This window comes from Thunnus maccoyii, chromosome 18 (genome assembly GCF_910596095.1).
Source record: "Thunnus maccoyii chromosome 18, fThuMac1.1, whole genome shotgun sequence".
NCBI classification, from domain to species: Eukaryota; Metazoa; Chordata; class Actinopteri; order Scombriformes; family Scombridae; genus Thunnus; species Thunnus maccoyii.
This window is the reverse complement of record NC_056550.1, coordinates 8,652,096-8,677,109: the sequence shown is the minus strand read 5'-3', so window position 1 is coordinate 8,677,109 and position 25,014 is coordinate 8,652,096. Positions and strand designations below refer to the sequence as shown.

The following is a 25,014-nucleotide window of genomic DNA, read 5'->3' as shown; positions in this document are numbered from 1 at the left end:
GGAACACCAGGATTCTAGTGAAACTCACCAAGCAAGGCCAAGATGAAACAATAAAAGAGACGTGTAGCATTCCAAATCCCAGTTTTATTGGTCGTTGGATTTCAGGTGAACCAATGGCACGAGAGAGATTAATCCACAATATCAAAAAATTATACAAAATAATAATACAAAAGGAATTTCCAGTTATACAAAGCAAAGATGTGGACTTTTTTTTTTAAATCTTTTATTTTCCTACTGCCCAAAAACTCAAGAGTAAGGCACAGTCATTACCACATGTTTACCCTTCCACATCCGTTTGTCTAAGCCTTGGACTTGGTTACCTTGGAGACAGTTTCTCCGAGGATAACCGCTCCTTTCATTCGCTTGAGATTCTCAACCCTTCATTGCAAAAATGGACTAAACTTCAGATAGAAAAAATGGGACGGATGTTGTTAGGAGCTGGCTACAATCATGTATCATTTCATGGGACTACAATGATTGGTTTTCCATACTGATTCCCACATCAGAGGAATGTTTGAAGGGTAGAGAATCAAAGTAGTGAGGACTCATGGGAGCAATGTGCTACACGACTGCATAACAGAAAATATTTCAGTCAAATAGAAGACAAATTTAGCAGAAAGACAAGTTTGCTTCTCTTTTTAGAAGGAAAAAAAAACAAAAAAACTTATCTTCTCCTCACCTTCACTGATGAGTCAGAAACATCCAACACAAAGAAATAAGATTTAATCATATCTCATTGAAAAGGCTGCCACGACACTGCTCAAAGTTCAGACTGAAACTAAAACCAAAAAAGAAGCAGATTCCTAATCTCATGCACACATGTTTCTCTTGATTTGTTGATCTGTTGGTCCAGACAGTATGTGAGATGCTCGACAGGTGACGGTAACATATCTGAACATGTTATGAGTGAGTCAGTAGCACCAGGTTCCAGTTTTGTCAGTTGTGTGCGAGTGACTGAGATGGTTTGTTAATCCAGTATCAAAGGTTTGGTCTAGAGATAAAGGTTGAGGTTTATGTTTGGTCGAGGGATTCAAAAAGCAGCTTTCATAAGGGTCTATAAATCATTTCACTCCAGTTGCTATGGCTACCTACTGAACGCCCACCCATGATAATGTCTGTGCCTTGGACATAGAAAAAGAAATGAATCCAACTGTGTGTTTTAGCAAGTGCTTTTTCTTCCAGTAAGACAGGTGAGTGCAGTAAACATAAGTGACTGCACAGTGTTTATTTTTAAATTTGCTTTATACTGTTCTCGGGACAATAGGTTTGTGGAGGGGGAAGGAGGACATGTGTTTTAACTTCCTACGTCCTGTTTGGTCCAGGAGAATCAGACTCCCTGCCAACCAATGAGAACACAGCTAGAGAACAACACAGGAAACTGGTTTACATTTGAATATTTTACAGTTGAGATGAAGAGTGAGATTAAACCCGTCAGGTACATTATCTTCGATATCTTTATCATCATCATCAGATCCACTCCAGTTATATCACATAGTCATCACACAGAGGCAACAGGGCCTGCTCCAGAAACAAACATACGAGGCCTGATCTGATAGAAGCTTCCACACAAATACAGAAAATCTGTTTCTACTCAACCAAACCGCACAAAAAACAGACCCACTTTCTTGATCTTTTATTTCCAGCTGGAAGGAAGCAGCTGAAGCAGACTTTACCCAGTCTTGGATCAGTTTTTAGATTCGATCAGGTAGAAACAGATCTACCACACCAGGTCAGACACCATAAATACTGCCACCATGTGCTGCTCACACAGACAATAGAGACAAGTAGAAAGACGAGGGGTTAACTCAGAGAGGAGGGGCTTTAAACGTAGCTCTGCTCTGGGAGATAGGATGGCCCGGCTGAGCGAGAAGGGGGCCCAATCGTAAGGCGAGGATGGGGGGTGAGTGACAGGTTGAGCAGCGAACCAGATCGGAGCAGAAAAGTGCACAGCCCCGTGGTAACTATGGCAACAGATAAAGGTCGGCACTGCAGAGCAGAGCTGAGAAAGGGAGGGATAGGTAGATAAAGAGGAAGGAAAGGGAGGCAGGAGAGAAAGAAGTGTCTCCTTCCCTCTTCTTCCATCCTTCCTCTTCTCTCTGTGCAGTTTATCAACAAATAAAGTCATAAGTACAGGCTATAATATAAAGGAATGGAAGGGAAAGGGTAGTGTGAGTTGTGGGTAGGTAGATGTATGGACAGGTGGTGCTGCTGTGCTGCGTCGCCGCACTTCATTCATCAGCATCGCAGCAGTGGGCGACCGCATCCACGCTGCCGTGCTTTCCCCCCCTTCCCTCAGTACTCCCAGAGCGTGGCGGTCTCCAGGTCGTCGGCGTTGGCCTTCAGCACACCGGCGTGGTCGCCGCGGAGGTACTTGCCGTCAGCAACATGGCGGACGGCCACTTTGTTGTAGTCGCAAAACTCGAAGAGGAAGTCGACAGGCGTGTCGCTGCTGCTCACCACCGACTGCTCGTTACCCACCATCCAGTATTTACCAGTCGAGTCTGCAGGGGGAGAAAGGAAATACAGGAGGAAAGGATGGATTAGAGAAGATTAGAGGAGATTGAGAAAAAGGTGCAAGGGTGTGACACAAGGGCGTAGATGGAGATATTGTGTGTTGGAAACATGGCAGAAGGGTGTGAAAATGGAAAGGGAGGGAACAAAAGGTTCGGCTTAAAACTGCTTTGTTTGAATTACGTAATGTGAAGGGAGTAAAATTATCCAAATCAAATCCCTCTTTTTGGCACCAACGCCCCATGATTAAGTCCATAATGAGCATCGCTCAGAGAATAAATGATTTTAATCCCTTGTATGCCTGCAGGAGCCCCTCCCCCCCATGCTCTGACAAACAACCTATCTGCCAGCTGTGTACTGCTGCTGCACATGTAACAGTCAACATGAAACAGCTAACCTGTGACTCAGTCATTGTGTTCTGTTTGGACCCTCTACCTGCTGTCAGCTAAACACTTCAATTTAAACTGACCTTGCAGGCTGTAGGCTCCATCTCTAAACTCCAGAGTGAAGTAGTCGTAGGAGGAGCGGTTGGAGTCCAGCGTCCCCGTCACCTTCCTGCAGCCGATGAAGCCATGCTCCCCACGCAGCACGATGATCGGGCGGTTAATCAGCTTCATGATAAACTCCTCAGACTCTCCTGCAGACACAGTGAATAAATAGATGTATAAGTGTCAAAGTGTAACAACTACTGCAAAGACATGACAACTTAAACTGTTAATTTCACCATATGCTAATATCTAAAATCATCCCAAACACTAATACTGGCTTTGCAAGGGCAATTAGGGCATTTTTGAAACTTGGTTGCTTAAACTAAGAGGACAGATTATTTATATTTCTCACTAAAAACCATGTATGAGAAGCAACTTGTGTCAAAAAAAAAAAATTCTAACAGCTAACAGACCCTCGTCAGAAAGTGCAGCACAAAGCAAAAGCGTCAGCTTTCATCCACCATGCCAGCACCCAGAGCCAACTTTATAACTGGAGCATCTTCTGATCTGTTTTCATTACTGCAAGACACAAGCATCCAGTCAGCAAACAGTTACTCTGATAAGCCAAACAAAGTCCTCACTTTGCATTTTGATAACTCTGTGTTGCAATAGTCGGGTGCTATTAAGTAAGGATGAATTGGGAACAAGTTCAATTTGCATGGCCTCAACTTAAATCAATATGTAGGCATGGTAATTAGTTTTTGTCCAGAATTATTAGAGATCTTTTCACTGTTGGCACACAGTTAGTGAAAACCACACCTTTCTGATTTGATATTTTGGGTTCATTCTGCAGGCTCGTCATTGACTAAACATTTAGGAAATCTGGGCAGAAGTGTTCTGCATAGTCAGGAGTTTTCTCATGATGTTTCCAATCAACATGATTAACTTAAGAAACACAGCGAGAACATTGCAAAAGAATAAACAAAGACATCAACAAAGCTGAATCCCCAAAGTATACAACGACGCTACGTTATGTAACTCTGCTCCGAAGCGCTGAAGCTTTTGAGGCCCAGGAACAACTGGAACATTTAGCCATGATTTAATTCCTTTACTGACATTCCTCCACTGCTGCTGAAAAGTGAATCCGTTTGCTACGTGTCATGGTCTGAACGGCTGGATCAACAAATCAAACTGACCGGCAGAGTCGATGGTGGCTGCTAGCTGGCCGTTTTTCTTGGCGGCGACGTATTTCCCATTAGCAGCCCGGAGAGTCAGCCTCTTCCCACGCCACTCAATGTCAAAGTAGCAATTAGCCGACCTACACGCAGAGAGAGGCAGGGAAAGTAAAGGCATGAGAGATAATCACATTTACATGGCAGTTAGATATCCAGTGGCACACCTGCATGAGTGTCAAGTGTACACACACACACACACATTAACATTCAGCTCTCCTTTTAGAAAGCTACAGCTGTTTTATCCAGAGCTCAAGTAATTGTTGGGTAATTGGATAGGTAAGCTCAGGCTAGAGGGATAAGCTTCACTTGTCTTTAGTTAAGTTAAATAAAGCAGCTTGTGAAATCCTTTCACTTGGCAGAGATTAAGGTTTATTTTCCAGTTTAGCTTCAACATTCCTCAATCATTCTTGCCTTGTTACCTTTAATCAGGGAAGATCTGACACATTCTCCTAAACGTTTCCCTCTCAGAGTTGGAAACCGCAAGAGGACTTGGTTCGAGAAGAAGATTTTTGTGGTCTAATCTAAGGAGGAGTGAAGCGAGTCAAATCTCAAGAATGTGATAGAGGAATTCGGCAAACTTCCTGCCGAGCGCTCGGCTGTGTGACCCCTTTGTGTCAATGACCATCTCTGCTTTCTCTTATCTTAACGAAATGGACTGTTGTGAGACCCCCCCCCCCCCAAAAGTTAATTCAGGACACATGCTTCTCTGACCCTCCTGATATTGGATCAGATTAACTTATTGGATCTGTATAACTTTTGTAAACTGCTTTATGACTGTACATCTGCAGCTTCTATTGAGCACCGCACTCATTCTCTGCATCAATAAAACAGAGATTTAAACACAATCTAAACAAAAGATCATCATAAAAACTAATAAAAAGAACCACGTACTATGCTTAGAGCTGAAAGATGACGAGCTATGAGAGCAGCCTGAGCCTCTGCTCCTAAATCTATCTGGGGCCTCACAGGGAAGCGACCAGGAGCTCAGGGTCAAAGGTCAGGGGGTTAAGAGGCAGCAGTGGACGGACAGAACCACTGCACATAAAAGAAAATCACTCTACAGGTTGAGGTTGCGCACAAATGCAGTCAATCTCCCACAACATACCACTGCCGTGACATGAGCGCACTCACTCTTCACCTCCCACGCACACACACGTTGTCATCACCCCCCACTGCACACACACACATCCAATACACACAAAACTCTCAAGTCATGTCACAGCTCAAGTTACCAGAAAGAACAACAGACTAAGAGCTGTGACAGACCAGTATCAGGTTCTCCATGATCAACACACACAATCACTGCTTCTGAGAGGTGAGCACACACACACACACACACACACACACACACACACACACACACACGCTGACAGATTGAAGCAGGTGTGTTTGTGGTGAATCTTGAGTTTCAGATGTAATTATATGTGTGATGCTTACTTGGTGGAGGCGGTGCACTGCAGGCCGCCGTTCGCAGTGAGGGTCCAGTATTTCCCAGCGGCGGTCCGGAACGCACACTTCCTGTTTTCACGACAGATCTCCACCTGGAAGACTTCTTGGTCCCCTTCTTCATCCTGATTGGCTGACAGGTCCATACCTGGGCAAGGTGAGATGGTTGGAGGAGGAGAGGTTAGCTAAAATACAGGCCAGTAGGTCAGTCATGAGTCCAACGCACATGTCAGGGCGGCAAATAGCCGCAGACTGAGGAATGTGCATGAAGATGAAGACTAACAAGCAACAGTCCAGATGCACACGCACACACACAGATCCTGTGGTCAGGATCAGACGCACTAAATGAGCAACATCAGACAGCTTGGATTAGTGAAGGATTTCACACAGCTGCGCATACACACACACACACACACATCTGTCATAGTCCAGACAGACCCCAATATAGTTCAAAGGATTAGTCGTCATAGTGGACGGTCACAAAACAGCCATCTAACATGAATCAGTTAATCAGTCAATATAAAATTAATCTGCAACAATTTTAATCATCAGTTAATTATTTAAAGTCCCTCTCCACTCAAAAATGATCTTTTACTTATTGTACTTGGATGTTTGACCTTTCCTGTGCAGAACAATCTATATGCTATGTATGAGTTTGAAGGATGTTTCCACATTTATTGTGAAGAGCTAAAGGGAAGTTTCTCTGTATTAACCTTAAATCTGCACATGAGCATGATTTGTGACATCACAACTAGCCAATCATGGTCCACTATACAACTTACACAAGTCTGATGTGGAAACTTGAAGCGTCCAGTGCACACACGTACACTGAGAATAGTATTTATTCTATATATTGATTATCTGCATATTAATAGATTCAGTATTTTCCAATGAGGGAGAAGTAGTAGATGTGCTTTCAATCATTTTTAACTAGTTAATTGAACTTGTTGTGGTAAAACCATATCAGACACAAATTATGACTCAAAGCAGACTTTTTATATATTAAACATGTCTAGAGGGGATCTTTGGCTGCTTTGCTCTCTTAAATCATTGTAAATTAATCATCTTTGGGTTTTGGACTGTTGGTCGAACAAAACAAGCAATTTGAAGACACCACCTGGAGTTTTTGGGAACATTCGACAGTGATTTATTGCTATTTTGTGATGTTTTATAGACTCGATTAATGGAGAAAATAAATGACATTAGTTGATAATGAAAATAATTATCAGGACAGTAACAGCTCTAATTACAGTCATTTTAAATCTATAGTTCAAAAGGCTACTCTGTGTGTGTGTGTGTATGTGTGTGTGTGTGTGTGTGTGCATCTGTTCACCCCACTGTATGTGTACACAACACCAGACCTCATTAAAAATCACATCAACCCCACTCAGGCACTTAAGAGCAACAAAGAGGTAAACAAACATGAGTCAACTATAGGATGAAGACATACACAACCCTACAGTGTACCGCTCCCCTCACATACACACACTAAATGCAGCACAATACATGGTATTGTATATGATGAGGTCATGGCGTCGATGGGCCTATAGCCAGAGGGCCGGATTGAGAGACTGTCTGTTGGCCTGCTGTGTAAATGTGTGCAGAGCGAGAGAGGGAACGAGACCAAGAGAGAAAGAAAGATGTGTTTGAGAAAACAAACCGAGGCACTCATGTGTTGCCTCTCCGTCTCCCATTTCATGTGTGGCAACCCCCTACCCCACCCCACCCCCCCTCTACATCTCAGTTTTTCCATGTTTCTTGTTCTCTGCAGCCCCACAACTGGCTCAAGTGTGGTCACGCTGATTACATTACAGGGAAAATCTGCCCTAAAAACAAAACAAAACAACTGGTCATGATATTTTATGCCAAAATAAGTCCTGGCATGAACTAATCATCATAAAACTGATGAACAAAGATGTCTAGTAAGGGACTGTACAAAAATTATTTGGGGGGGGAATTGGAGTCAGAAAGGGAGGGGTATGTGTTTTTTGTTTTTGCATGAGGGAAGGTGGCTTTAATTTCTTTAGTTCAGCCTTGCTTGAAAGATTTATTGTAGAAAAGTGATTAAATAGTTACAAATGAGTTTGTGCAATGGCTCATAAAAAGGTAAGCTTTGCCATATGCATAGGACAGCAATCCTGTCTTTTAGCCCATCATAATTCAAATGATGACAACTCAAATCAAGTTATGTCACTTGAGGCAATTTATCAGACTAAATATATAGAACTTTTCACGTGTGCAGCAGTACTCCCCAAGACCTGTAAACAGACTGATGTGTAAAAACAGTTCCCCTTTAATGATGAAATCAGTTGAATCAATAGTCCCTGTTATTTTTGACATCATGGAGTGAAGAGTCCTAGAAAATATTCATGAGGAGGGCCTTGATTTTTTTAAAAGTCGAAACATGCAGTTCCCATGTCCCCAACCAATAATTTTCAGACAATCCCTGACAGTTTCAAAGTATCCTTGGTGATTACTCCTCTTTCCCTTTACACAACACATGATGTCTCAACACAAGCTGTAAACAAACTGAAGCCAAAGATGTACTTTATATTGAAAATAACCAAGATCCCAGTCGAGTCTGTGTTACCACAGAGCAAGTATTACGTAAGTGTTAGTCGCTGAAGACTTACTGCTCACATTTTATGTGCAGAAAAAAAAACAAAAGAAAGAAAGAAACACACAATACTCGCTCCTGTCGAGTGCCCACTAAAGTCAACTCAGGAGCTCTGGCCTCTGTGGACAGATTGAGTTTCTGCAGAAATATGTGGGGATGTACACATGTGCACACATATGCTCGTAGCACACACACACACACACACAAAATTGTAAAGGAAAATATAACTGGCCTTAATGGGAACCACATGGTCAAAGAAGATGAAATGTAAATTTAGCAGCTACAGACAGAGAGGGTTTGAAGGAACACGTTAGAGGTGGACTAGAGGAGGAAAAATGAGGAGAGAAGAGGGTCAGACTCCAGAATCAGTCACATCTCTAAACTCTGCTCTAATCCTCACTGCTTCCTGGTCGGCCAACAGATTCTCCGTACAGTAGCACAGCAGAGAACATTCATTACTGTGGCAGGCGAGAGAGAGCGTAAAACATCTGCTGAGTGATTCTCTCCACAACGAACTTACAGCGGGATTAGTGACTCACCTACAACTTGAAGGAGCTTATTCCAACATGTTACAAAAAAAAAAGAAGGAAAAAATCATCTGTTTTTACTTTATTTAAAACCTCAAACATAAAGCACCCATTCTCTAAAGGTTACCAGTTTATCACTCAGTGACTTGGACTTATATATAAGTAGACTATAAGACTATAAATCACAATAATCATCAGCATAAAGTTAGTTATGACCTTCAATTTTTAAATGCTATCTGCTTATAAACACTCCCCAGAGTTACCTCCACCAAACCTGCACAAAACCACAACATTTGTTTTAATAATTCAAAATTCAAGTCCAGTTATGTGCAAAAATGTTCATAAATGCTGTGACGAGAAATCCATTTTAAAAATCCTGGATCTACAACGTCCCAACATCGACAATTATTGATTTGATGATGTAATTTATCAGGAGTAAAGTCAATAAACACTCAATACTTTCTGGCAAGAAACTGTAAAATTAAAGATGTTGACTGTGGGCAGGAAGCATCAAAAATATCCAGTATGCACCCGAGACATTCACTAACTAAACCAGGGCTGCAACTAATGATTAATGAATTAATCTGTCAAGTATTTTCTCCATTAATCGATTAGCTGTTTGATCCAGAAAATGGTAAAAAAAATGGGGATCACTGTTTCCCAGAGCCCAGAGGTTTAAATGTCTTATTTTATCCACAACCCAAACATATTCACTTTATTGAATATTCACATTTGAGAAACTGGAATCTGAATTTGGACATTTTTATCTTGAAGAATAACTCTTTGATTGTTGTAAAATAAAATTATCTCAATAAAATAACTCAATAAACTCTGTACTCATCCTTGCAATGTTAGTTTCTCACACAAGATTGGTGGAAAACCAACGTGCATTGCACAATATGACAATAAATAGGAAACTAACTACAAAGACTTTGCATGCTGAACTGCACAACAGGGTCTGCCATTGAGCTGGTGACACCTTTTAATAAATTCATTTGAATTTATGTGGGAGAGGTGCTGTCAAATATGGTTCATTTCATCCAGTCAATATAATGTACAAACCTGAAAGTTTTGAAGGAAATGAGATGAGGAACAACAGTCAGAGGATTAGTGTCTCATTTTTACACACACACACACGCCTTGAAACTGGTCACAAGTTATCACATGGAAAGAAAAATATTGGTGTGTACACACACACACACACACACACACACACACACACACACACACACACACACACACACACACACACACAACCTGAAAATATAAGAGAAACAACAGTCGGCTTGAGGCCTGTGGAGCCTCAGCTGTGACCCAGAGAGAGAGGCTGAGGATGACTGTTAGGATTCATCTATGATTGTGTGTGTGTGTGTGTGTGTGTGTGTGTGTGTGTGTGTGTGTGTGTGTGTGTGTGTGTGTGTGTGAGAGAGAGTTTATTATACAGCCACATACATCTGCACTGATGAGTCTGTGAAGCTCACAGGGTTAATGGAGGAGGAGGGAAGAGGGTCTGCACACCACACCAACCACAGCAAAAGATGTGACCACGCATACAGGATCCTCCCAAACCACACCAAATACAGAGCAAAATACACACACACACACACACACACACACACACACACACACACACACACACACACACACACAGAGAGTCCAGCTCTTGAAAACAACCCCTCCATCTTTCTGTCCACCCCTCCCACCTCATTCAGCCTGATGGCGGCAGGCACAGATTGTTGGCCTCGGTTACTGTGAGCCAGCACCGGTCCTGCTGTGAACGAACGCAATTGTATCAAGTTCAATTGTGTGTGTGCGTGGTGTTTGTGTGTCTCCTATTGTTTAGTGAGCCTGACTGAGGAGGCGACCAGCTGGGGCACAAACAGGGAGCCAGACCATCAACCTTTGTTCTGATCCAAACACACACACACACACACACAGTATGACCAGCCAGCCAGCCAGCCTACTCACTGAATACAGTGCTCACTTAAAACAGCTCATACAGTATGGACAAACTGGAAAACACCAGACCAGACCACATCAAGACTCCCACTTCCTCTAACAAATGCAAAAAAAAAAAAAAACCTCAAATGAGGGCAGACTTGTTATGCCTGAGGATGTCCCAAATCTTTTGGCAAATCAATTTCAAACCCTTCCTGTGTTCAGTGTGATGCAAAAACTGACCATGACGCACTGCTGGACTGTGAGTTAGTGGGCAATTATGTGGAGACACACCCAGAGAGTAGCAGAATGACACACTGGAGGCCAGCTGAAGCCGAACCTATAATAAAAGTAGACGACATGAAGGGGGAGAGGTTCCCTGGCACACTCCCAGCACGCACGTGCACACACACGCACACACACACATGATGACAGACTAAAAACACAAACATGCTGAGGGTCTATAAACATATTACAGTCTGCACATTCTGTCACAGCCGGTGAACACTACCAAGGATGCATAAATTAATTACTTCCCCTCTTTTGTGTGTTGTGTGTGCTTGTGCATCAAGTGTGTTCATGTGTTGTAGACCATTTACGCTGCAGGGATTAACACGCACCAGCCAAGGTCAAAGCTGTGTGTCTCATTTCCTGCCAGCATGGGGGGGGTGAAGGCTACAGAAAGGGTGTCAGGGCTGATTCATGGCCAGACACAACATGGAGTCACAGTTACCCTCCTATCCTCTTATCCTTCTAAGCAAACACTGCACAATACATGATTTAGAGCCTGATTGCAACCCAGATTTGATGAAAATGTTGAAAATGTGTTTTCTAGAGTCTGTAAAAACAGTCAGCACTCCTCTCAGGTTATTTTATATTGAGCTTAGACCAGTGTTAACTGTGACAAATATATCTAACATGTGTGATTTTTATGACAAATCTGAATGAATTGCATAGTTTGAGCTGGTTACCAACAGTAACCTGAACACAGAGCGGCTGTTTAACAACTGTAACCTAAAAAAAAGTCAGTTATTAAAATGAATAGTTTTCAGAATTGTTGTTTTCTTGCCTTGTTAGATGTCAAGATCAATTCAACTTTCATTTCTATATGCTAAATATGAATCTTCAGCCAGCAGCTGGTAAATTTATCTTAGCATAAAGACAAAAGGAAGAAAGAAAGAGAAGAAAGCACAGACAAAAGGCTAGTCTGTCTCTGTCAAATTGTAGCAAAACCTGCCTAACAGCAACTCTAAAGCTCTACAAATAACATGTTATATCGTGTTTGTTTAATCTGTACAAAAACCAAAGAGTGAAATCAGCAATTTGTGGTTTTATGAGGGATAAAGTGCCTCTTGGTCAGGTCAGGGAGTCACTGTTCTTGGCCAAGAAACAGTCCACACATAACGTGTCATTTTTACACTTGCATGGACTTTTCTCCAACAAGAAAGTGAATAAGCCCATCTTCTCAAATGTTGAACTATTCCTTTAAAAGTGTGATCTGAGTCTTTGGTATTTTGCTTGGTATTTTAAATCTTTTCATGTGGTTTTAGTCATGTTTTAGTGGACTTGGGGGGGCTTCATGCATTCATACCAAAGTCTTGTAAATCCAATTTCCAGTTGACGGGCTGGTTGTTAGTCACAGGATGTAGCCAGAAACATTCAGGGTGTACTGCCTTATTGCCATAGTAACAGATGGTATCAGGATTTTGCCTTCTCACAGTTATTCAGGTGAGTAATTATTTGTCACAAAAACAGTCCAGTCCCAACAGGAATCACAGCCTGACCAGATATACAATTAGATGCTTCTCTGCAGCCAGACGCAGGGAGGAGGATACGTTACAGAGAGCAGTCAGCACTCAGTGGTCACACCATGAGCCAACAGGACATGATGGGCTCTCATCCATTTCATCTAGAAACCAGCACTCAGTGTTCACTCACACTTGCACAACAGTGTAGTGGCAGAACAGGCCACTTAACCCTCCTATTGTGTTCGGGTCAAATTTGACCCATTTAAGTTTAGATGTGTGGAACATACTTTTAATTTTTTCTGATCAAAATAAGTCTTCATCACATCCTCTACAATGGCTTATTAAACACAATAAAACACATTTTGATGTTTTTGGTTTTTTTTAAAAAAAAAAAAAAAGTTACATCTGTTGTGTTACGGGTCAAATTTGACCCGGTAGTAATTATGTGTTATTTATGCAGAGAAATATATAGTAAATGTTTCCAAACCATCATCAATAACAAAAATTACAACAAAAAAAAAATAATAGTAATGAAAAATAGTATAATAATATTGTGAAATAATATTAAAATTATGTTTCATGCCAAGAAAGAGTATTGACTTGAATTCGATTGTAGAGTGGCACACAGCAAATATGACCCCCCCGACTCTCTCTTTCACTCACACACACACTGTTTAGCAGTATGTAGGCTGTGGCTTTCTTGCGCTTTATTTCTCATATCACCACACACCTGGCACAACACACACATACACATACACACACACGGCCAGAGATGACACTTGTTGTATGATTGACCAATATAACATGTCTTGGAAATTAAATGGACTTTTCTCCTTTTTTCATGGGGAAGTATGTGTGGTCAATTTGACCCATAACACAGATATAACAATAATTGCTCATTTTAACATATAGAAAAATATAAAGAAGTTATCTGGGGAATTATTTTGTTCATCAGATCATCTCATGGTCTTATTTGTCTGTTCATCAGAAGCAATAAAATAGATAAATTGTGCCTATTTTAAACTAAAAACGGTTTGCACATTGTAAGTTAAATGTGGTCTAAGGTACATAAAATATCGAAGTAAGTATATATATTATGGTTATGGATGAATAATAAGTCACTTAGCAGATAAAACATTTTACTGGATGACAATTTGTGTTTTTTTCAGTGCTAGTTAAATGAATTCAAACACAGGTCAAATTTGACCTGTGAACATTAAAGGTGTAAACCGTTTTCTAACACAATAGGGGGGTTAAAAGGCCATTGAGCTCCAGGCTAACAGACTGATAATGGTGTCTCAGTCCATATAAAAGGGTCATTAAACAGTCTCTCAGGGACTTTGTGACCATCTCCTTTTCCAAGTATAAGGGAGGGAGGATGTTACAGTCAGGAAACAACCAACAGCACGGGGTCAGATTAATAGCAATTATGAATGTGAGAACAGCAGAAATGTGAGAGCTGCTGTAATGTGTATCTAATAGTTCTGAAATTTCCCTTTGAAGATAAATAAAGTACTCTATCTAATTATCAGACAGAAAATAAGGCTTGTTTCTATTGGTTCCCTACATGTCATGCTTTTTAATTAGTTTGAATTTAATGGGTTCAAGTTTGTTTGACATTCATAAATTACAGACTTATCCATTGCGTTTGAGAATCACACTTCATAGTGTCATAAAACTGGCACATATGAAGTAATGTCAACATGTTGGCTAATTAAAAGACTACTTTATTGTGATTACCGAAGCAGAAACTAGATGTGGGCAGCAGAAAAAGTAAATGATACTGAAGAATTGCGGGGAGCATCACAATTCATGTCCAAAAATGAATTCCTCTTGGATTCACAATAACAAACCCATAATTCATGATAAACTGCAATGATCTTAGAATATCAGAGTCACTGTTTGAGAAAGGTCAGTTGAATTCCTCTAAGGTGAGGTTATTTTTGGACTACTTGGGTCTCATTTTTCATCTGTTATGACATTTTATTCACTACTTCTACTGTTGCAGATGCAGGCCACACATTTACAAGTCCATGAAAAAACACAAGCAATCAGAGAGGTTTTCAACTTCCATGTACATAGTACATTTAAAAAACTGACCTGAGAGAAACCTGTCTGACTTCCCGTCTTACCCAAGTGACCTCAACACAGATTGACCTCTACAATTCACCTGGAAGGTAAAATAATATAAACTGTAGCTGAAACTACAAAACTTAACAAGCTGGTAGAAACAGTTACATTTTTACTTTACGGAAGAGTTGTATGTGAACATAAATGGGAACGAGTACATTTAAATACTCTAAAGTGGGTCTCAACATTTCGGCCACACTCAACAAATCATGGCTCCATTTAAGAATGTGTGTCTACACTGGATTTACTGAGTTTAAGTGTGTGAACACAATCAACAACAATTAAGTGTGAGTCACAAAACCAACAGTTTTGATTGGACAAAGCAGCTTTTGGACTGACCCACTTGAGCCCGCTCTCATCGAAAACCTCAGCTGCTAATGGAAGCCAGCCGACTTCAGCCGCCATCTTGGCTCAGGTCTGCCAAGCAGATAGCTGTTGAGCAGCTGTCGGTTTAAAAACATCTGGAGCCAGTTTAATTCCACTCAACATTTAATTCACATCACAATGACCCAGTTGTTGGCGGGTTGAACGTGGTCTTCCTCTAAAAATTCAGACCTCCTACTCATTATGGACAGATATAAGTGCCAGACAGAGCAGGGAGGACATGAGTTCAGTACCCATGGAAGATGCAGAAGTTTCCTTGTGCAAGACATTAAACCAGTAACAGACTTCTGATTAGAGACGCAACGAGCCAACTTTTTCTTACCAGATACCAACTCTGATATCTCAAGGTATCCAAGATATTGAGCGCCAATCTGATACCGAGTTCTCTTTTTCCCACATTTGAAATCACAGTGTAACTCGCTGTGTGGAAATCATTGAGATCATTTCAATATGAGGTAACATGACGACAGGGATTGCTTTAGCACTAAAAACAGACGGCATCCTGTCATGACAGAACATAAATGATGGTTTTAGCTTTATTTAAAAAAAAAAAAAAAAAAAAAAGGTACCTTGTGATGTTTTTGACCCCTAGTATCACTTTGGAACAACATTTTTACAAGTCAACTAGCCCCAGTTTTGTTTGAGATGTGCACACGGGAAACATGTTACACATTTCTGCCACCAGTTTCAGGCTATTTCATTGATCAACACTTGGCATGATCGGTGACACGCAAAGAAATGTATGATGCGCCAACCAAGGCGAGAAGCCGACGACTGTAAGCTAGCAAACATGAACGGAGGCAACACACCAAATGAGCATTTCACTGCGAGCATCAACGTATCTGAAGCTGCAAATCATGATTTTTATTAAATCAACTGTTTTGAATCTTCCTAGCAACTAAACTTTTATCAATGACTTGATAAAACGTGACTTAATGCCAGTTAGTACAAAATGTTTCCAGTCCAAAATAATGAAACATCCCAACTTAAAAAAGGAAGAAGAAATAAATCAAAATGTAAACACAGCACCTGTCAACAGTTATGACACACTTTCTCATTCACTTGAATGAGAAGGTGTGTCATATATGTGTGTCATAACTGTTGACAGGTGCTGTATTTACATTTTGATTTACTATTAAATGATTTGAGAATTTCACACTTCTCTTGCCTCATTTATCCATGACAACTGTGTGAGCTGGATGCTGCTGTGGCATTTCCCTCCACGAGAGAAAGAAATAATGTGATTGAGCAAAATGTCTGACACACAGACAGCAATGACATTTTTTCATTTGGGGATTATTAAAGTGCAATACATGCCCTCATTACAGAGGATGTCATCATCCAATTCCAACAAATCAGCTGCCAGTTTTTAAATCGTGTTTCAAAATCATGATCTTTTTTTTTTTTATTCAACCCCCTCCACAAACTGGCCTCCATTTTGTGTCTGAGACTGAGTGCCAGTTGAGGGGTAAAAAAAAAGGAGCTGATGAAAGAGAAAAACGGATAAATGTTCCTTTGACATACAAACAAAGCAGAGAGGCTCAGGGTGTGACAGAGAGACAGGAGCTGAAAATCAGAAGAAGGACTGATCAAACGTTCTAATGAGGAAGGAGGAAAACCACTAAACCGCACAGTATTCTCACCAGTGTGTTCATCTGACCACATGCACGCTAATTTAATGCTTCAGAGAGCATCAATTTGTATATTCCTATCATTCATTACACGAGACAGTCATTGCCACAGTCTCTCTGTGTTCACTCGTTCTCCTCGTCTCTACCAAAAACCCATCAATAATTTTTTTTGTGCTGACTCACAGAGGTTGTTAAGGGCATGATTCCCACACTCACTAAGACCTCAAATATTGTAATTATAAGGCCTTTTAGAGACAAAAGATGGTCATTTATTTAGACACCAATTGCCACTGATAATGACTTCAGACGCACAGCAGCCAGGCCCGAAGGCTTGGGGGGGGGGGGGGGGGGAGCGGGGGGGGGGGGGGGGGGGGAAGTGAGAGGAGGATGGGAGAGAAGAAGGCATAAAGAGATGTAAAGAAGAACGGAGGAACAATGAGAGAAGGAAGGAAAGGAGGAGATGGGTGAGGGAAAAAAGGAAGGAAGGAAGGAAGAAGGTGGAGAGAGACAAGCTTGTATCTCTGCCCACTCGCACATCTGAGAACCAGACACACATGGAGAAAATTATCTCTCACACACACACACACAAAAACACACTGATCCAATCTGAAAAAAAAGGGGAATAACAGAACAATAATTAGGTCTGGAGTGTGTCCACCTGGAGCAGGTATCCACCCAATAATTACTGATACATAGACCACCAGTTATGAGAGGTGGAGGTTCAGCCAGATGTATCAACAAAAGGTCATGTGTCTGAACTAGAGGAAGAAGCATGAATCTGTGTGAAGACTTCAGCTGCTCTCAAAAAGCTCTAATTTCAGCTTTGTGTTCCAGGTTGATTATACAGCTGCAGGAGGAAAATATACTGAGGGGATCATTTGGTTTTGGGTTGCCATGACGTCAAAGCTGTGTAACTAAAATAATGATGATTCAGGCTCTGTTTGAGAGATCATTAGCATTCATGGTGATGACTGATGTTCTGCATTTTAAAGTTCTGACTAATATGAACATGAGTATAGGTTTTAAGTGGAGTGAAATGCTCAGGAATAGATTATAGGATAGAAAACCTCAACATGAACTCACCATATGTAATACATTTTTCCATTTTTGAGTTCTCTCTTGCTCACCATACGAGGCATAAAGTGTGTGTGTGTGTGTGTGTGTGTCTCCTTCTCCTCCTCTAACTGTGGAGCTGTTCTGCCAGTTCAGCCTTTCTCCAGTTTAGAGCTGTTTTACATTTGAATGACGGCACACGTGCACATGATGCTGTTAACACTAACAGGCCTGAAGACTGTCTGCACTTCTTTGTTACACTCTTTTCATGTCAGTAGTCTGTAAAACTCAAGAACACCCCAGCTACCGTGGACAATATTCAGTGTGCTTTTATCAGCTCTTTGTAAAATAAAAAGTAGAGGTAATAAGTGATGGATTTATCTTCAGTCTGGTGATTGATGTTACATGTTACAGGCCTTCAGTGTTTTTTTTTAATTCGAAGTGATTTTCATATGAAGATGTGGACTCTGGCCAAACAGCCCACAGTTCAGCATATAAATACACACACAGGCCTGCTTTGTGTGTGAATATGTGGGCTATATATGTCCCATATCCAACCCTTTTTAATGTGTGTGTGTGTGTGTGTGTGTGTGTGTGTGTGTGTGTGTGTGTGAGATAGAAAGAGAGGGAGGCTGCAGGGGGGGATGCAGTCTGACATTCCATCACTTTAACCCTTCCTCTGCCAGGGATGCATGAGATACCAACACACACACACACACACACACACACCCACACAGTCACCCAGAAGGCCACTGGGCCTGCAGCTCACACATACCGGACCACCACACCCACCTTGCCGGGTGGAGACGTTCCTCTCGTTGGCAGCGGTGAGCACGACCTGCGGGTGGCTCTGCTCCAGCACGAACAGCTCATCCTTGCCCACGCGCGCGCTCTTGCCGGACTTCATGGTACCGGAGGGCCCGGAGGGTGCGAGGTACTTGCCGCTACAGTCCCTGAACGCCACCTTGCCGGAGCGGAACTCCAGCGTGTAGCCCGTGCTCTTGTCCGTCGTGGCGACCAGCGCGCCGTCGTTCCTCAGGAAGCGGTTGTCGGAGGTCTGCAGGTGGTAGCGCTGCTCGCGGAACACCAGCGTGATCATGGAGTCCACCCCCCACGGGACGTCCCGGTCGATGGCAATCTCGTCCACCTTGTCGCTCAGGTGCGCGTACCGCTTGCGCGTCAGGCTGAAGATGTTGACCTGCGGGTGCATGGCGATGTGCACGCTCCATTTCTCCGCCACAGAGACGGTCTGCGCAAAGCAGATGATCCGGTCCTCGGTACCGCCCAGGTAGCGCCCGTGCGGTTCGGACTGCAGGGACCAGCGGCCGTCATCATGGGCAGTGATGATGAACCGGCACTCCGGGCCCGGGGTCTCACTGTCTCCGGTAACGTTCCCGTCCTTATCGGCGGCGATGTACCGGCCCAGATGTGACTTGAGCAGGAACACATTCCCGCTGGAGTCGTCGCCGCTCTGCTCCAGAGTCCAGATCTGCTTCTTCTTCATGCTCGTGGCGGAGGCGTTGATTTTGAAGCCGAAGGTCTCCGCCGTGAGGTATTTGTTCCCACAGTTGATCAGACCGAACTGGATCTGCAGCATGTCGCTGGTTCCGTTACTCGCTCCGTTTGTTGTCATAGTCGGTTCTGTGCGTTCGAGCCTCGGACCGGACCGGTTCTGTCTGAGAGGGATGTGGGAGGGGGGGCGGTTCTGTAAGTGAGCTCGCGGCTGAACGGGTGGGATGCTCTGCTGCCTCGCGTGTTTCTCTTTGTTTGGGGAGTGTGTGTGTGTGTGTGGCTGAGTGGGAGTCTGTGAGCGCGCGCCGCCGGTCCTCAGTGCTCTGCCTGTCTCATCAGCGCGAGCCCGCCGCCACAGCTGCAGCCTATATAACCATCAATGACGTTGCAGCGCAGGCCACGCCCCACTGTGATGGACAAATCTGGGAGCTGAGCTGAGGTGTCAGGAGTTTTATCTCTTTTCTGCGGATGTTTGACACCTCTAATTTGTTTATGTTAATTCATCAAGTCCCCTATTATTTCCTCCTTTTATCCTTCCTTTGTTCCACTTTTTCTCCCTTTCTCTCCTCCTCCACTTTTTCTGTCCTCTACCTCCTTGTAAAATCAGGAGCATGCAGATAAAGAAGAAAAAAAGGAATTACACCTCTAAACTCAGAAGAAGTGTTGTAAAAAATAAGAAGACAGAAAAACATGCTCCATTTACCTCAATATCCACATTCACTTATAGAGAATCTGTCATTCAGCAACTGATAATATCAAATCTGCCTCTCTCTCACTCTTTCTATCTCTGTCTGGGACAAACTGATCAGATGGACTCAGCATTCAAATCATGAGGATGGGGTGTGTGTGTGTCCATACACAAAGCTCTATTCATGGACAGAGCACGCACATCAGAGGGCAGGAAAGGCCCGGTTCCATAAACAAAGAGGCCAAACAGATCACACTGGCATCTTCTCAGTGCATGTACATAACTGTGCACCCAAACACACACAAGTATTTTTTACGCCTCTTTTTGTGGGAAAAAAACATACAGAGGTCAAGCAGAAGTAGTTCAGTCTTCGTTTCTCGACATGACATGAGTGTTACTACTCTTTCTAACACGGATGCTGGTCAGGTGTCTGTGTGTCTTTAGGCAAAGTGAGCGATGGGAGTGTGAGCGTGTGGTAGAGTTGTGTGCTTCATCTACATCCCACACGTTATTTATACCTGCATCGCTATGCAAAGAAAGTGAAAGATTAGAGAGATTAGAACTCAGTTGAGTGTGAATGCCTTTGTGCTGCTGGGCTGCAGGTGGACTTGCAGACCAAACCTCAACCACAGGAGTCAAGTTCAACAGGTATCCATCCTGCTGAAGCACCCATCATTTGATTATTATTCAGCTGCAACAATTAGCTGATTAGCAATTACCAACTATTTTCTATCAATTGATCATTTCAGACAGTTTTCAAGCAAAAATGCCAAATATTTGATGTTTCCAGCTTCTCAAATGTGATTATTCTGTCTGTCTGTTCTTGTCATATATGACAGTAAATTGAATATCTTAATATTTAAGGCTCTTAGTCAGATAAAACAAGCAAATTGAAGACATTACAGTACTGTATTGTGAATGTTATGCTATTTTTATGCTGAATGCTATTTTTTCACAGTTTTTTTCATTTCATAAACTTAAATGTTTAAACAGTTAATCAAGAAAATAATCAGCAGATGAATCAATAATAAAAATAATCCTTAGTTGCAGTCCTAATCCGGTGTTTGAATGGCATTTTTTAGTGTCTAATCAAAGCAGTTTTCTTTGAACAGTTATTTGCTCCATCTGGAGTTTCCCAGTAAAGAGCGGCAGGAAAGATAAGACAAAGGTGATAAAATATGAATTAGAAATTAATGTTTTTCATAAATATATAATATTCATGAATTCTGACTGTCACAGAGCATTTATGATGCTTCAGTGTGTTTCGTTCACCTCTCTGCATGCTGTTGGGTTTGCAGACAGAAAGAAATCTGACCCTAAAATATAATCTAATCGGGGGTAATCTCTCCCTGTCTCTCTCCTGCAGTCTGGATAAATCCAATCTTCAGACAGTACATCTTCAAACAAATCAAATCTCAATGTCATTTCTGCTCCAGAATCACACTCTAATATGATCATGGGACTTGGTCTGATGTAGTTTTCCCTGCAACATAGACACGCAAAAATATTTATTTCTGTTGTGTTACAAAAGCTTAATTATAAATCGGGTAAAGACATTTAGCTGCAACAAAAACACACCTTGAACAACAACATTAAACCTGGACTGTGAGGTCAAAACTGTGATTTAATGTCAGTTTCATCCTTTATACTTCTGCCAGCTGTTTAATGTTTCAGTCACCTGATTTTATTTTTAGAGATCTTTCAGAAAAAAAACAGTAATTTATCATAAAAGTTCAGCTGTTTCAATCCGTATGAACAACATTTGCATCATCTGTGATTTTAGTAGCTGATGGTTTAGAAGCAGATTCACCTTCAAGACGGTGATCCAGCCTCTGCAGCCGACCTCTGTAGCATGACCGCATACTGCTCCTAAAATAAAAAGTTATTTGGGATCGATTGGTGTTGTCTGGTGCAGCAGCATCAATAAGCTTTCTCTCCAAAGTGCAAATCCCTCACATCATCCTGTGCCAAACTGCAGCATAAATGAACTAAGAGGATCCAAATGAGGATCCAAATTGATTCAGGTTTGTTGTGGGATTAACAGACCGTCAACACTCTCAGCTCTCCACTGTGAGTCTGTTAGCTGCTCAGGAAATGCCGTCCTCATTACCAAAATCCTCAACACAATGAACTGGAAGTGTTTGCTTCCCACGTGGTCATATCCATTTTGTAAATGTCTTTCAGTATCTCCAAACTAACAGGTGTCCATTCTGTCAAAGTCTTTCTGTCAATCTGAATCTGGAGTTTTGTCTTCATGTGGGAAACATGTGGCAGCTGGATGTGTGATTAACTGTGCTTCTTCTGAAGTCTCCACCAGCCACAGGCAGTGGGTTTTTGAGCAGGAAGAGGCTTTCTCACAGTTATTGAAAATATCTGACGTATCCAGAGTGACTACAATAGATCTCCCAATTATCTTTTTTTGTTTTATCTCAATAAATTGGTTTATATGAGCCTAAACACAACAGAACAGCTTAGAGGCAGCTGAGAAGTCCACGTAAAGAATGAATCTTTAATACTGAATCGTTAAACTGAACTGACCCAATCAGTAAGAAGCTTTTAGCAGTGGAGCTGCTCACTGGTGTCTGAGAGCTGTTGTCAACTCAGCTGTGATTTATAATAAGTTACTGCCTGGTTAAAAGCTTATTGAAAGACAGTGACAGCCATATAAATGATCATGATCTGACTTCTCTGTTGCAAATAGTTGGCTGCTGAGCTTTTAGCCTTGTAAACAGTGCTTGTAAAGTTTTGTACTGAACGTAACAGCTTGAATCAGCAACAGACTGAATGTTCAACTGAACTGAAGACAGTGAGAGTCAGTGCAGAACATCGCAGCAACAAGAGAGGTAATAGATTCACTAACTGATGTACATACTGACGTGCATTGAACGGCTTAGTTTAGGGTAAAAGTGAGCGAACTACACTGTCAGTGACTACGAATCTTCAAACTAAACTGAACTAAATGATTCGAATCAGCAAAGTGATTCGTAATGTTCACATCTGAGCTGAGCCAGTGACATAGTGATCAATATACACCTGCCAGTCAAACAAATCAACACGGGTAAAAACATTCATGGGGAAATGACACTGAGAGATGCTCTGATCTCACCCAAACACACTCCTGCACACATGCACACACACACACACACACACACACACACACACACACACACACACACACACACACACACACACACAGACACACACACACACACACACACACACACTGGAAAGAAGGATTCTGGCCCTCCTGGTCAAAAGGAAGAGGGGAGGGAGAGAGGGAAGCTGTCTTTGTTCACAAGCCGAGCTTTGAGGATGGTTGCTATGGAGACCAGCCTCAAATCTGTTGGTTGATGAAGGGCAGGCAGTCTGCTGCAGCGAGCAAGTGCACACACACACACACACACACACACACACACACTGACACACTGACACACTTGCTGCACTCACAACACCTGCAGACGGAGCAGCACTGCAGCACTGCATCAGAAGACACAAAACTGACCAATCAGCATCCTTTTTCATCACACACCTCTGAGCTTGGGCCAATCAGAGCTTCTTTTTTCACTGCTGCGTTACATTGTCCACCAATCAGGAAACATCTTTCCAGATGTGGCTAGAAAATATGGCCAACCAAAGGCCAGATTGTGAGTTTTTATTGAAATGGGGAGTCCAGCCATGTTTTTTTTAAGTAGAGTCTAATTAATTTAAAGGCCAAAATTTCCCTATTTATTGTTTTTGACTGCAGCTGTGGAGATACTGTTGTAGCCTTTAGTCATGACTCATAAACTTGATTGAAACACAATAAAGACGCATTTGAAAGAGTGAGAGAGAGGAAGACAATGAAGTAGAAACGTTGACTGTATATTTCCCTGAGGGAAGAAGGAAATGACCAGAATGGGAAAGGAAAAGGAGAGCGAGTGGTGTGAATATGGGGTGGAGAGAGAAGTGGAGAGCTGAGGGGGATCTGTGCCTCTCCTCTGACCTATATTCACTCTGTCAGTCATTACAATACCAAACTGTAGAAATTATTGTGCAATATGCAGGCGTGCATACATGCATACAAATGTGTCCAGAATGTCCTTGGTCCGCATGTCTCATATCGGGTCAGCTGGGATTGAATCAGATTTAAGCCGACAAGTTCGAGCTTTGGCTGGTTCAGGATGGTAATACACAGCAAAATGATTATGAAAAAACATGTAGGGTGAGGATCTGTGTCACCTCTTCTGCATTAACCTAAATTTTACGGCAACCATTGACCAACTAAATGGATGCAGCCTGATCGGCGTCAGTAGTGTGTTTCATTGGTGATGGGTCTATATGTGGGTGAGGCCATCAGACATCATGTCATGATCTGTCCCGCTCTGGTGCTCCGGTCACGCAGTAAATCATGTGACGCTGCTTCAGGTACATGACACAAATATCTCAGTGTTTCCATAAAAGTGTGAAATTCTGATTTTTTCTCAGTGTCCCATCATTGCTCACATGTGATGGGTTCTAGTGAGGGCAGCAGATGACCTGATGGTTTTTTGTACTTATCCCTGATTACAGCTGGTGTTTCTATTGATTGTATTGATCATTTACATAATGGCACATGTCCTGAGACAGCCTCTCTCTGTCTCTCTATCTCTCTCTCCCTCTCCTCTTTGTCTGGTTGTGATGGTCAATGTTTTTTCACAAAGAAGAAGACAGAGAACAAAAGAAAAGTTTGGCAGGAAATCTGTGTGGCTCCTCAAGAGTTATTTAAATCTAATTTAAACTCTTTTTATTTGGTATAAAAAATCAGTTGTGACAGCCCTGATTTGGGCTTCTCAGACCCCTTCCAACTGGGATCAGGCAGGTCTCTTGTAATCATTTTGTGCCCTGTAGCAAGTGAGAATCATCTGTTAAATCTCAAAAATGTCCATGATAGAAGTTGGCAAAGGCCAAAAGGCAAACATTACCCAAGAATATCAAATCAAATCTGCCATAAAAGCTTTCATCTCAAGTATGCAAGATTACTCTAATGCACTTTTCACTTGCCTTCCTTAAAAAAAGCTCATTGATGTACTAAAAGTTATTTAAAATTCTGCTGCTAGACTTCTGTCCAGAGCTGAAAAGTGGAAGCATTTAACTGGTTTTCCTCTTTTGCCATTGTGGGTTTGTTAGATGTTCACTCAGTCATAAGAA

General features: G+C 42.0%; 1 protein-coding gene across 1 annotated transcript; it reads right to left on the bottom strand.

Annotated features, from left to right (window-relative positions):
• Positions 1–64: 64 nt before the first annotated feature.
• On the bottom strand, positions 65–19,513 carry fscn1a (fascin actin-bundling protein 1a). The gene is made up of 5 exons (XM_042393606.1): positions 18,441–19,513; positions 5,612–5,768; positions 4,136–4,257; positions 2,981–3,148; positions 65–2,501 (listed from the first exon to the last, which is right to left on the bottom strand). Exons 1-5 carry the CDS (start codon positions 19,279–19,281, stop codon positions 2,293–2,295), a joined length of 1,497 nt encoding a protein of 498 aa, XP_042249540.1. The 5' UTR covers positions 19,282–19,513; the 3' UTR covers positions 65–2,292.
• Between the last annotated feature and the right edge of the window lie 5,501 nt (positions 19,514–25,014).

Bases quoted from the DNA above. Each gene is read 5' to 3' on its own strand.
- fscn1a (XM_042393606.1), bottom strand. From the start codon at position 19,281: ATGACAACAAACGGAGCGAGTAACGGAACCAGCGACATGCTGCAGATC. The intron at 5,769-18,440 runs GTGGGTGTGGTG...CACCTTGCCCAG, and splicing joins GAACGTCTCCACCCGGCAAG to GTATGGACCTGTCAGCCAAT. The intron at 2,502-2,980 runs GTCAGTTTAAAT...CTCCCCCTGCAG, and splicing joins TGGAGCCTACAGCCTGCAAG to ACTCGACTGGTAAATACTGG.